The sequence below is a fragment of the Fukomys damarensis genome, unplaced genomic scaffold (assembly GCF_012274545.1).
Source record: "Fukomys damarensis isolate Sample0158 unplaced genomic scaffold, DMR_v1.0_HiC HiC_scaffold_5, whole genome shotgun sequence".
NCBI lineage: Eukaryota > Metazoa > Chordata > Mammalia > Rodentia > Bathyergidae > Fukomys > Fukomys damarensis.
Window position 1 is genome coordinate 66,491,217 of NW_022900917.1, and position 11,139 is coordinate 66,502,355.

Consider the following 11,139-nt stretch of genomic DNA (forward strand, 5'->3'; position numbering starts at 1 on the left):
GTCCGCTGCGCAGGGGCTCGGTGATGGTCGGTGCGTTGGCACCAGCACAGCTCAGAGGCCGCGCTCCGCTGGGCCTGCGCCTGCGGCTGAGGAGACGCAGCCGGTCCTTGTGACGGGGTGGAGCCCGGTCTTGTGACGTTGCAGGGGCGGGGCTTATGATGGGCGGGGCGGGGTTTCAGCGCAGAAATCAAAACTGGCTAGGTTCTACTCCGCGTTGCGGTCCTGTGGGCTGTTTTCCGCGTCCCGGGTCCGAGGCCCATTCACTACAGCTGTCTGGAGGGATGGGATAGGACCTTGATTGCTGAAGACACCTGGAGGAAGGGATTTATTCTGGTTCTCTTGCTGTTCAAGGATTTAGGAAGTTGGTTCCTATGGGCAGGATTTGCTGAAACTCCAAAAACACTTTTCTTGGCTTTAAAACACAGTGTTCACTTTCTCTTTTAATCCAGGTCCATCCCAAACCTCAATACCTACCCTTTTAATTGCCCATTCGGCCAGTCGTAGAGACCATTCTAGACCTCTTGCTCTCAAGTCTTTGTGTCTTCAAACATTGTTAGTGGCCTGAGGCTGGGTTAACTCCCTGTCTTGGCTTCTGGAGGTTCTCCTGAGGAGATTATGACTGCCACCAGCAGGGCGTCCCCTGGGTGAGCCCAGTCCTCTCTGCAGTAGCACCACCTCACCTGGGGCTGAGTAGAACCAGTAGTACCAACTAATCTAGTACTCCTTTGCTCTTGGGCAACTGAACTCCCCAAGGCCAGGCAGTGGTTGGGAAAAGGCCCTCTCCTGTGCCTTTGATGTGCTAGTTCAATGTTTAACCACTGGACCTATTAAAGGGAAACCCCAATTTGTAGCTTCTGCACATGCTAGTGGTGTAAATATTCTCACTATGGTTGATTTCAAACAACCACTAGTTTAACAACTGGTTCACAGTGGCAGAGTATGTGATTGGAATTGGCATGGCAATGTACAGCCTGTTAGGACGTGAAGAGATAGATCTAGGAAGAGAAGCTAGAGAGTACACTAGACGAATTTAGGTTTTGCAGAACCAGAAGCTCATACAATTTGAGGGATCTTAAAAATAAAATGAGAAATGCAAAGATGAGTATAGGGCTTCAGAAGGAACCGGGTGGGCTGGGTATGGTAGAGCATGCCTATAATCCCAGAAACCCAGGAGGCTGAGGCAGGAGGATTGTCATGAGTTCGAGGCCAGCCTGGGCTACATAGCAAGTTCAACCAGTCTAAACTACATAATGAGACCCTGTCTGGACAAAAAGGTTGGGGGGCTGGGCAAGTCAGAGGTCCTTCAGGGTCTTTAGCCTCCTTACATCTTCCACTAAGGGCCAGGAAAGGGGATAATGGACAAAGGAAAGCCAAATGGCTCTGTGGGGAAGGCTAGGTCATGCATTCCCTGAACTTACAGCTGTGGATAAAGAATGAGAAGCTGAGAAGGCTAGTGCCTGCTGAGCATCAGGGTTGTGTTAGAGATGCAGAGAGGTGAGAGACCACCCTGGCAGGCTTTGTGTGAGCAATGAGCTGTTTATTTCACTCAGTGTGAGCAGGCTGAGTCCAAAAGGGGAGTCAGAAACTAGCAAGGAGAGAATAAAGTCTTTAAAGGAGAGGTGCTTGCTGGGAAGAAATTGCTGCCTCGAGGTATTTAGGGGTGGAGAGAATGGGGTCACAAATCTCTGAACATGGCAGTGTAGATGTGAATGTGGTCAATTTCTTGGGAAGGGCTGTGCAGATATCCAGCTTCCTAGAGCTGAGGAGTTGCTGTATGTTTGCTGTCAAGGCTTGATGGCACCCAGGCCTGCTAGGGCTGTGGTCAGGCAGTGCAGCTGCCATGGAGATGGGAGTGTGACAAGGTTGTGTGCACGGAGGCAGAGAAGGTACTGGGGCCAGTCAGGTGGAGCCAGTCAGGCCCCAGAAGAATTTAGTTTTTACTGTTATCAACCCTGAGAGCTATAGCACCCATTGGTTCCAGTTGGTAACAAGGCTCACCCTGCCTGCTTGGTGGAGAATCCACCATGGGGATGGAAGGGAGTGGCATGGGAGATTAAGAAGATAAGGTAGCCATCTAGCAAGAAATACCAGATGCTCAGACCAGGGTGGCACAGTGAAGATAGTACTGGATAGTGTCAGTACTTGTTTTAGTGATAAGAGAAACTAAAACTAAAGCAAGATTATGAATGTACAGGCAAAAGTTTTAGTTTGAAAACAAGAGAAAATACAGAAAGGACTCTAACAGTAGCTGGAAAGGGTGTACCCTGAAGAAAATAAGGTGCCAATTTTGAGGTGCATGTGGTGGGCTGATGATTAATTGTTCATTATCTTATTTCTAGTTCAGTAGCTCCAGAGGAATCCTCATGACTTGAGGGGCAATTTGGTTCCCATGAAAGAAATATTCATGATTTGGGGAAGTCCCAGTCAAGTGAGGCTCTGCTGGAATCCAAGGTAACTAGGTTCAGGGTAAAGGAGACTTCTGGGTATAAGTGTTCTTTTTTTTGGTGGTGTTATTTTTGAGACAGGGTCTCACTATGTAGTTGAGACTGCCCTGGAACTCACTATGTAGCTCAGGCTTGTCTTGAACTCACAATGATCCTTCTGCCTCAGCCTCCTGAGTGCTGGGATTACAGGTGTGCACCACCACACCCGGCTAAGTGTTCTTAATCTTGAAGAACATGAGATAGGCTAGGTAAATGTAGTGCTGAAAAGCCTTGTTTTCACTTTGGGAGGCTGAATCAAGAGAATCACAAGTTTGAGTCCTGCCTGAGCAACCTAGTGAGATCCTGACTCAAGAATAAAAATTTAAAAAGCTGGGGAGCTGGACATGGTGGTGCATGCCTGTAATCCAAGTACTCGGGAGGCTGAGGCAGGAGGATCGCTGTCAGTTTGAGACCAGCCTGGGGTACATAGTGAGTTCCAGGCCAGTCTCAACTACATGGTGAGACCCTATCTCAAAAAAACAAACAAACAAACAAAATGAAACAAAACAAAACAAAAAGCTGGGAAACCAGCTCAATGTGAAAGTCCTAGGTTCAATCCTCAGTGCTTCAAGCAAAAATAAAAACAAAGCACCTTGTTTTGCCAAGTTTTAGACACATTCTCTAAATGGCTAACATGCCTATATTCAGGGAGCTGAGAAGAGTATGACCCATAGTTATAAAATGACAGTCAAGCTTTATTCTACTTTTAGTTACCTATTGGGCATCTGCCTAGGCCCAAGTGAGGAGTTACAGTTTTTAGCAAGAACAGCTTTTTTTGTTGTTGTTGTTGTTGTTACCAGGGATTGAACTCAGGACCTTGAGCTTGCAAGGCAGGTGGCAGAACCACTGAGCTAAATCCCCAGCCCTAGCAAGAACAGCTTTTAAATCCCTGTCTGACTCAGATGAAAATACGAATCATGGTTTTATGGAGTAACAGGAGTAATAGGTGAAGGGCCCAGGAGTTTGTCTTCTGCATTGGAGGTGCCAGGTGTGCAGGGCTGAGGGTGTGGGCTGGACAAGGGTCTGGGCCCTGTGAGAAGAAACAACAGGTGGGCTGGGGTGACTGGGGAATGAGGGTGGAGAGCAGCATTGGGCACAATCTTGTACTTTTTTTTTTTGGTACCGGGGATCAAACTCAGGACCTTATGCTTGTGAGGTAGGTGGTGGCACCAATGAGCTAATTCCTCAGCTACCAGTGTCTAGGCACAATCTTGGAAAGGCTGGAAGCAAAAGGGTTCAGAGGCTGGGGGCATTGGGAGTGGGTAGGAATGTGAATTCTATAGGCATAAGCCTGGGTGTAAGCCTGGTAGTGCCCTGGCCCTTACTATTTCTCCATCTCTCCTTCTGTGGTGAGGATTATTGGAAGAAGGCATGCCAGCTGTGCCTGATCTTCTGCGCCTGGGCATGACGAGGGCAAGGATAATGGGAAGGGCCAGATGGATGTGGGATAGAGAGAAGTAAGAGAATGAGAGGCCAACCTCTAACCCTAATCTGATCTCTGCTGAGATGAGAGTCTTTGGGGTCAAGGGTGGAGCTGCCCACCCTCAGCACTTATGCATGAGGCCTGGTCCTCATGATTTAAAAAAAAAATTTTTTTTTTGAGACAAGTTCTCACCATGTAGTTCAGACCAGCCTGGAACTCACTATGTAGCCCATGCTGACCTTGAACTCGTGATGATCCTCCTGCCTTGGCCTCCTGAGTGCTGGGATTACAGGCAAGTGCCACCACATCTGGCTTCCTTTGGTGATTATAAGGACCATTTTGGGGAAAGTAGCTATAGGTCAGCCTCAGCCAGTGCAGGCCTGGAGATCCAGGGCTGGTCATAATGACAAAAGCCTGGAGACCCTACATGAGGGGCAATCACTCAGCTCTCTTGGAACATTTAGTGGGGAAGGTGATTTGGCCATTTCGAGATCATAGGGAAAGGCTCAAAAAGTAGAGGACAGTCAGAGGACACTCCTGTCCACTCTGCCAAGGCAGGGGCTGGAGTAGGTGCGAGGGGTCCAGTGGCTGGGCTGGTGGGAGGGTACTGAGGGCTCTGCCTGGCTATCACCTCCTGGTAGGCTTCAGAAGAGGAAACACCTGGGCCACTAAACCCAGGCCCTGGCCTCAGGCCTGAGCCCTCCCTCCTTCTTCCGGCAGTGTCAGTTTCACTTTTGTTTTCCTGTCAGATCCCAGGCTGAAGTGCAGGCTGGCTTCTATCCGTCCTGAAGGCCTGAGTGGCAGGGGGAGTGTAAGTGTGGGACATGGGGTTGCCTACAATGGGGCAGCACATGGGATATATGCAAGGGGCCCTGGGAGGGAGTAGGAGGGGTAATCCAGTCAGCTGGACAGACCCAGTAGGACCTAGAAGGGAAGGAGCTGGCCTCTACCCTAATGTTCCATTTCAGGGTTGTGATGGCAGAGGAGGTGGCGGGGGTGGCACTGGAGGTCAACGGGCTGACCCCCCATGTGCCAGATGAGCTGCTCATGCTCTACTTTGAGAACCGCCGACGGTCTGGAGGGGGACCTGTGTTGAGCTGGCAGAGACTTGGCTGTGGGGGCATCCTCACCTTTCGAGAACCTGAAGGTGAGAGTGTTGGCTGAAAGGGGCAGCCTGGGTACCTTGATGTCACCACAGCTCTGATGCGCTGCCCCTGCTCACAGATGCTCAGAGAGTATTGGCACAGGCAAAGCATGAACTGCAAGGTGCCTGGCTGTGCCTGAGGCCAGCCCCACCATGTGCCTCTACACGTCTGCTCCTCCAAGGATTGCCACCTGGAACCACACCCCAGCGCTTGGAACAGCATGTTCAGGCCCTGTTGTGTGCCATAGGATACCCAGTGCAGCCTTGCCGTGCCCTGGCTAGCCCCAGGCCTGATCGTGCCCTGGTCCAGCTGCCTATGCCCCTTCCTGAAATGGGTAAGAGGTGGGACTGGAGCTGAGGTGCTGATTAGGGAAGATGCCCAAAGCATACTTGCACATTTCCTACAGAATTCCGGATCTTGGAGGAGCAGGCCCAGAATCTGGACCTAGATGGAGCTGCTGTGTCCCTGGCCCGAGTGCCCCAGACTCGAGCGGTGCGTGTGGTAGCAGGCACCCCACCTGTGGACCTGCTGCTGCTGGAGCTGTACCTGGAAAACGAGCGACACAGTGGTGGGGGGCCCCTGGAGGGCTTGCGCAGCCTGCCTAGGCAGCTGGGCACTGTCATCTCCTTCCAGCAGTGGCAGAGTGAGTTAGTTGGACAGACCCAGTGGGACCTTCTCTCTCCCACAGAAACCTGATGGATGTTCTTTCTTCCTCCAAGCGGCTGAACAGGTGTTGCAGCGGAACCACTGGCTGCAGGGCTCAAAGCTGAGCCTTGTCCCCCACTATGAGGTCTTGGAGCCTGAGGATCTCGCTGAGGGCACTGCTGGAGGGGACCACCCATCCACAGTGGGGCCTGGAGCCATGGACCATGCTCTCCCAGAGACTGAAAGGCTGGCAGGGGCCCTGAAGGGTGCAGAGGACTCTGGGGACGCACCAGGGCAGTTGAGAGCCTCTTTGGGAAAAAGTCATGAGGGACCTCCAGGACAGGTCATGCTAGCTAACTTGGGAGCTGTAAGGTCCCTGGAGCAAGTGGGGCTAGTGAACCAGGGGCCTGTGGGGCTGCTGGAGCAGGAGAGGTCCATGAGCCTGGGAACTGTAGGGTCTCCAAAGCAGGCTGGGCTCAAGAGCTCAGAGCTTAAGGAATGTGCAGGACTGGCTGGCCCAATGGAGATCTCTATGAGGTTGCTGGGGCAGGAGAACCCAGGGCCTTTGAATCTGGTAGAGCAGGAGGGCCTTGTGGGAGTTGCCATGAGCTCACTGGGGCAGGAGGGGCTGGTGGGGCCATCAGAGATCACCATGGAGTCTTCAGAGAAGATTGGGTTAGAGAGCCCAGGGCATGTGGAGCTGCTGGGACAGGAGGACCTGGTGGATATGGTGTTGTCAATGGAGCCAGGGGCGATGCGCTTCCTGCAGCTTTATCATGAGGACCTTCTTGCCAGCCTGGGAGATGTTACTCTCTTCCCACTTGAAGGAATAGATGTGACAGGCTTTCGGGTGAGTGACTCCTGGGAAACCCTTACTTCTGGGCCCTTCTCCCTCTGGAGCCTCATACTTTTCCTGTGTTCTAAACCTGTAAACTCTTCCTCTGGCATGGTTCTGTAGCTCTGTGGAGTCCAGGCCCCATGCCAAGCAGCCCAGGAATTGCTACAGAGTCTGCTGGGCAGCATTAGCTGCCACACATTGAGCCTGAGGCACCCAGGCAGCGCCAGATTTCTGCTGGGGATGGAGGGACAGCGCCTTCTTCAGGGCCTAGAGGCTCAGTTCCAGTGTATCTTCGGGACAGAGCATCTGGCCAGTGCCACCGTGGACACAAACCCTGAAGAGGTAGAGGTGGAATTCTGCTCACCCCTCCCTTTTGTGTACCTCAGCCTGCCAGTCCCAGGTGCCTCAACCTTCATCCAGAGGCTGATGACCTTGACACCCTCTCCCCACAGGTGGATCCCACTGAGGTCCTTCAGGTCCTCCCAGCACACAGTCATACTCTGTGGTCCCCAGAGACTACAGGCAGTGACCAGGAGAATATGAACATGGGTAGGGCTCCCTCAAGACCCCAGAATGTCCTGGGGTCCTTTCTTGACCTCACCCTCTGCCCCATTCTGCACTCTTCTTAGGCCCCACACTCTTTACCTCTAAACTTATTCCATCTTTCATATACTCTAGCTCATTCTATCCTTCAGGGCCACCCTGGCTGGGCTTGCTCCATGACTCAGTGGTCTTTCCCTACACCTAGAGGAAGTACGAGAGATGCTTGCCACCCTGGAGAGGCTAGATTCAGAAAACTGGCAGCCCCTGGAGCTTCAGGAGAAAAAGCCAGAAGAACAGCCAGAGGATGCAGGGCAGGAGGAGGAAGCACCCATATCTGGAGCTGGGAAGGAGCCTGTGGAACCTAACATTGGGACACCTGAGCCTGAGCAGCTGAAGGAGGAGGCTGCACTGCAGCTGGCCCTCTACCACTCTCTGGAGTCTCAGGACCAGCTGGCTGAGCAGAAGGAAGCTGCCACACTAAGGCTAGCCCTGGCCCTCTCCCTGTTGGAGGCAGAAGAGCCTCTGGGTGGCAGTACTGGTAGTGGGGCCCGACTGGTGGTACACGTGCCCTTTGAGCAGGATGTGGAGGAGTTGGACCGGGCACTAACAGCTGCCTTGGAGGAACACCTCCAGGAGGAGACAGTGAGACTCCAGGGCCAGGTGCTGCCCGCAGAACTGTGTGCTCCTATGGAACGGTACCATGGTGTGAGTGTCGTCCCACGTGGTGACAGCATCCTCCTCCGAGGCTTTGGGGCCCAGCCTGCTCGTGCAGCCCGCCACTTAGCTGCACTTCTTCCTGGCCCTTGGGATTCGAGTCTGGCCTCCCCCTTTGGGGGTTCAGACACCAACTGTGAGTGTGTACCTTGGGCTGGGGAGTGGGGTGGGTTGGGGCTATCGGGCTAGTGCCTCATCCATGGCCCTGCCATCTCTCTCTTCATATATTAGTGCCAGAGTGGAGGCTGAAAGAGCCCTTGGGCAGACTAGAGAAACTGGCAGAGAGTACCACGGAGTTCCAGGAGGTGGTACAGGCCTTCTACGACTCCCTGGATGCTGCCCACAGCAAAATCTGCATTATCCAGGTGAGTCTACATCCTGCTCAATGGCCTCATGGTTCCCTGTGTGCTGTCACACTCGCCTGCATCAGGGTCAGCTGGCCTAAAGTACTCAGGCTAGAAGCTGACCTGGTAATGAGAGAGCACTAGGGCTCTCCAGCCTCATTCCTGATCAGAGGGTACTCACTAAGTGATAGAGACGACCAAAGAACAGGGAGGTTAGGGAGGCCTGGGATCTGACAGGCCTGGGTGAGGCTTCCTCTGAATGGTGTGTGGCCTTCTCCCTGCCTAAAGCCTTAATTGGATCATGGGGTGGTGATGCCACCTTGTGGCCATTGTGAGGATTACTTTATTCCCACAAATGATTCCCCCCCTTTACTGTTGCGGGGGCTCTTCTGCCTCCCATAGAGGTCACTTTGGCAGGTAAAGCGCCAGGGCTCACTGCCTCCTCATGCGTGTATGTGTGTGCTGTGTGCATGTGTGTAGATCAAACCTGTTGTGCGAGTGCTTTACCATGGAGATACATCCCTAGTCCCTCTTTCTGTATTTTCTTGTATTCTTACTTGCTAAATCTATTAACTCTGAACACAGACATGTTTCCCAAAAAGGCTAGGAATAATTGGTGGGGAAGCCAGAGTGAAGCCAGAAGACCCAGCTTACCCAGAAAGTTAAGACAGAAGAGCTGAGAAGGAAGGGCTCAGGAGACCAGGCATATGAGAGGCATGTGAAAAGTTAAAAAACAAAAAAATCTCTCCATAGTTTCTTAACATCTTGTCTTGGTGGTGAGAAACCCAATATGAAATTTCTTTCCTCTTTTATATTGGCCTTGGCATATGCTTGTAAAGCTTTCTTCACTTCAAAGGTTGAGGGTTTCCCGTCAGGCTCCAGAGGTATGACTTTCCCATCATTCTTCTTCTTGGCTCCTTCACATCTGGAAATGTTGCCTTCAACTCAGAGAAATGGTCCTCCACTGTGTGTCCAGATCCCATCCATCACTGCTTCTTGTCTTCTGGGGAAAGTCCTGTGAGGCAGATTTACTTCCTTCACCTGCCTCTCCCACCTGTTCGCTTATCATTCCCTACCTCCTTTACAGTAGCTCTACTCTCTGCATCATTTCCTTATCTCTATCTCCACCCACTGGCTGAGTCTTTAACCATCATTATCTGGCTCACCCACAGGATTTTTCTCAGCAGTCTTTTCCTCTTTCTTCTTTTCTTCCTTTCCTCTTCTTTCTTTTCCTCCTCTCCTTCTCCTCCAGTTGGGCTGGAGGTCCAACCCAGGTAAACTGAACCTTCAGCCCAGCAATCCCATTCTTAATGGGAGAACGCTTATTTCTTTAGACTCTTTCACAGCAGTTAGTCTTTTTTATGGATGTGGTATCCTTTGGCATCATTCTGAAGAGATGAATTAGAATCCTTTTAAAAACTGTTTGGCAATAAAGAAAGGAAGGAAGGAAGGAGGCCAGGTGGGGTGATGCATGGCCTGTAATCCCAGCACTTGGGAGGCTGAGGCATGATTGATATGAGTTTGAGGCCAGCCTGGGCTACACGGTGAGTTTAAGGATCATCTGAACTACATAGAGAGACCCTGTCTCAAAAACAAAACTAACCAAAATTCTATCCGTTTGGGTTTCTGAGTTTGTTCCCCGAGGACTGACTGTTGGGTTGGCCACTTGAGGCCTTATCTTCAACCTGGGACTCCCACGACTGAGAGGTCGGTGGGCATCTCTTGGTGTTGGGCTTGAAATTCTGAGGGCAGTGTAGGCATCCTGCTGGGCTTTTCACTGAAGAGGCTTAGCTGTAGGTTCTGCTTTCTGATGCACACATGGAGTTTACCCAATTGCAGTCCTTCCTCGAGGGGTCAGGCATCCCTGGAAGCCTTTCACTGTTACTTGCCCCATGAAGTTGTCATGTTGGGGGCTACAAGGTCTCTCCCAGATCCTAATTTCCTCCACCAGAAGGCTCCTGATGGCCGAGCTCAGCTGTCAGGAGTCTGTCCACGGTGTAAGGAGGAACTTCCAATAGCCCAGCCCTGACTGCCACTCACCTGGCAGGTACAGCGAGTGTCGAACCCGCTGATGGAGCAACAGTACCAGCTGCACCGGGATCGTCTGGTGCCGCGCTGCACACAGCACCCTGCAGAGCAGGTCCTGTACCACGGCACGTCGGCATCCGCAGTGCCTGAGATCTGTGAGCACGGCTTCAACCGCAGCTTCTGTGGCCGAAACGGTGAGGCCTGGGTAGAGCAGTGGCGGGGGCCCAGACCATCCAAATATTCTGACTTCTGTTTGCCTGTCCCACCCCGCAGGCACACTCTACGGGAAGGGCGTGTACTTTGCCAAGCGTGCCTCTCTGTCTGTGCACGACCGATATTCGCCCCCCAATGACAATGGCCACAAGGCCATATTCGTGGCACGAGTGCTGACAGGCGACTACGGGCAAGGACGCCGGGGTCTGCGAGCGCCCCCTCTGCGGGCCGGTCACACCCTCCTGCGCTACGACAGCGCTGTGAACTGCCTCCACCAGCCCAGTATCTTTGTCATTTTCCACGACACCCAGGCTCTGCCCACCCACCTCATTACTTGCAGGCGCTTGCCCCACGGTTCCCGGGAGACCTCTCTTGGACTTTTAGGCCCCTCTCCGGCAGCCACCTGACTGGAGGATGGCCTGCTCCTCAGATTCCCGTTCTCCACAGCACCCTCGGCGTTAGGTAGCAGGAGCCAAGTGGACCCAGAGCGCCGGACCCACCACCAGGGGTCAGCAGAGCCCAGCGGGAGGGCGCGCTGGCCGGGCACGCCCGTCTTGGCCCTACCTCGCCCGAGCGCGGCTCAGTCTTTGAATAAAACCTGTGTGTTCACTGGCGGAAGGGCCCCTGGGTACTCGGAATCCGACCTCTGGGGAATGGGGGCCTCGTAGCAACTAGGGTCCGGGTCTGCTGTTCACAGGGCGGGGGCGGTGGCAAGCAGCTGACCAAGGCTGCGGGTGTGGGGCGGGGCTCGGCGCACCGGGGC

At 53.0% G+C, this 11,139-nt stretch overlaps 1 protein-coding gene across 2 annotated transcripts; it reads left to right on the forward strand.

Annotated features, from left to right (window-relative positions):
- The first annotated feature begins 231 nt into the window (after positions 1-231).
- Positions 232-10,984, forward strand: Parp10 (poly(ADP-ribose) polymerase family member 10). Of its 2 annotated transcripts, none has more exons than XM_010630562.3 (12): positions 232-247; positions 2,340-2,451; positions 4,656-4,717; positions 4,875-5,053; positions 5,131-5,385; positions 5,458-5,694; positions 5,771-6,546; positions 6,655-6,876; positions 6,987-7,083; positions 7,283-7,927; positions 8,023-8,156; positions 8,738-8,843. In XM_010630562.3, exons 4-12 carry the CDS (start codon positions 4,882-4,884, stop codon positions 8,813-8,815), a joined length of 2,616 nt encoding a protein of 871 aa, XP_010628864.1. In that variant the 5' UTR covers positions 232-247; positions 2,340-2,451; positions 4,656-4,717; positions 4,875-4,881; the 3' UTR covers positions 8,816-8,843. The 2 variants fall into 2 exon arrangements, with proteins under 2 accessions (XP_010628864.1, XP_019063952.1); XM_019208407.1 differs by lacking the exons at positions 232-247; positions 8,738-8,843 and adding exons at positions 10,183-10,357; positions 10,437-10,984.
- The last annotated feature ends 155 nt before the right edge of the window (positions 10,985-11,139 follow it).

What these genes read in the sequence shown, in the direction of transcription:
- Parp10 (XM_019208407.1), top strand. Translation starts at nt 4,882, where the DNA reads ATGGCAGAGGAGGTGGCGGGGGTGGCACTGGAGGTCAACGGGCTGACC. An exon ending in TGGACACAAACCCTGAAGAG is followed by an intron (nt 6,877 to 6,986) that starts GTAGAGGTGGAA and finishes CTCTCCCCACAG; the next exon opens with GTGGATCCCACTGAGGTCCT. An exon ending in GCAAAATCTGCATTATCCAG is followed by an intron (nt 8,157 to 10,182) that starts GTGAGTCTACAT and finishes CTCACCTGGCAG; the next exon opens with GTACAGCGAGTGTCGAACCC.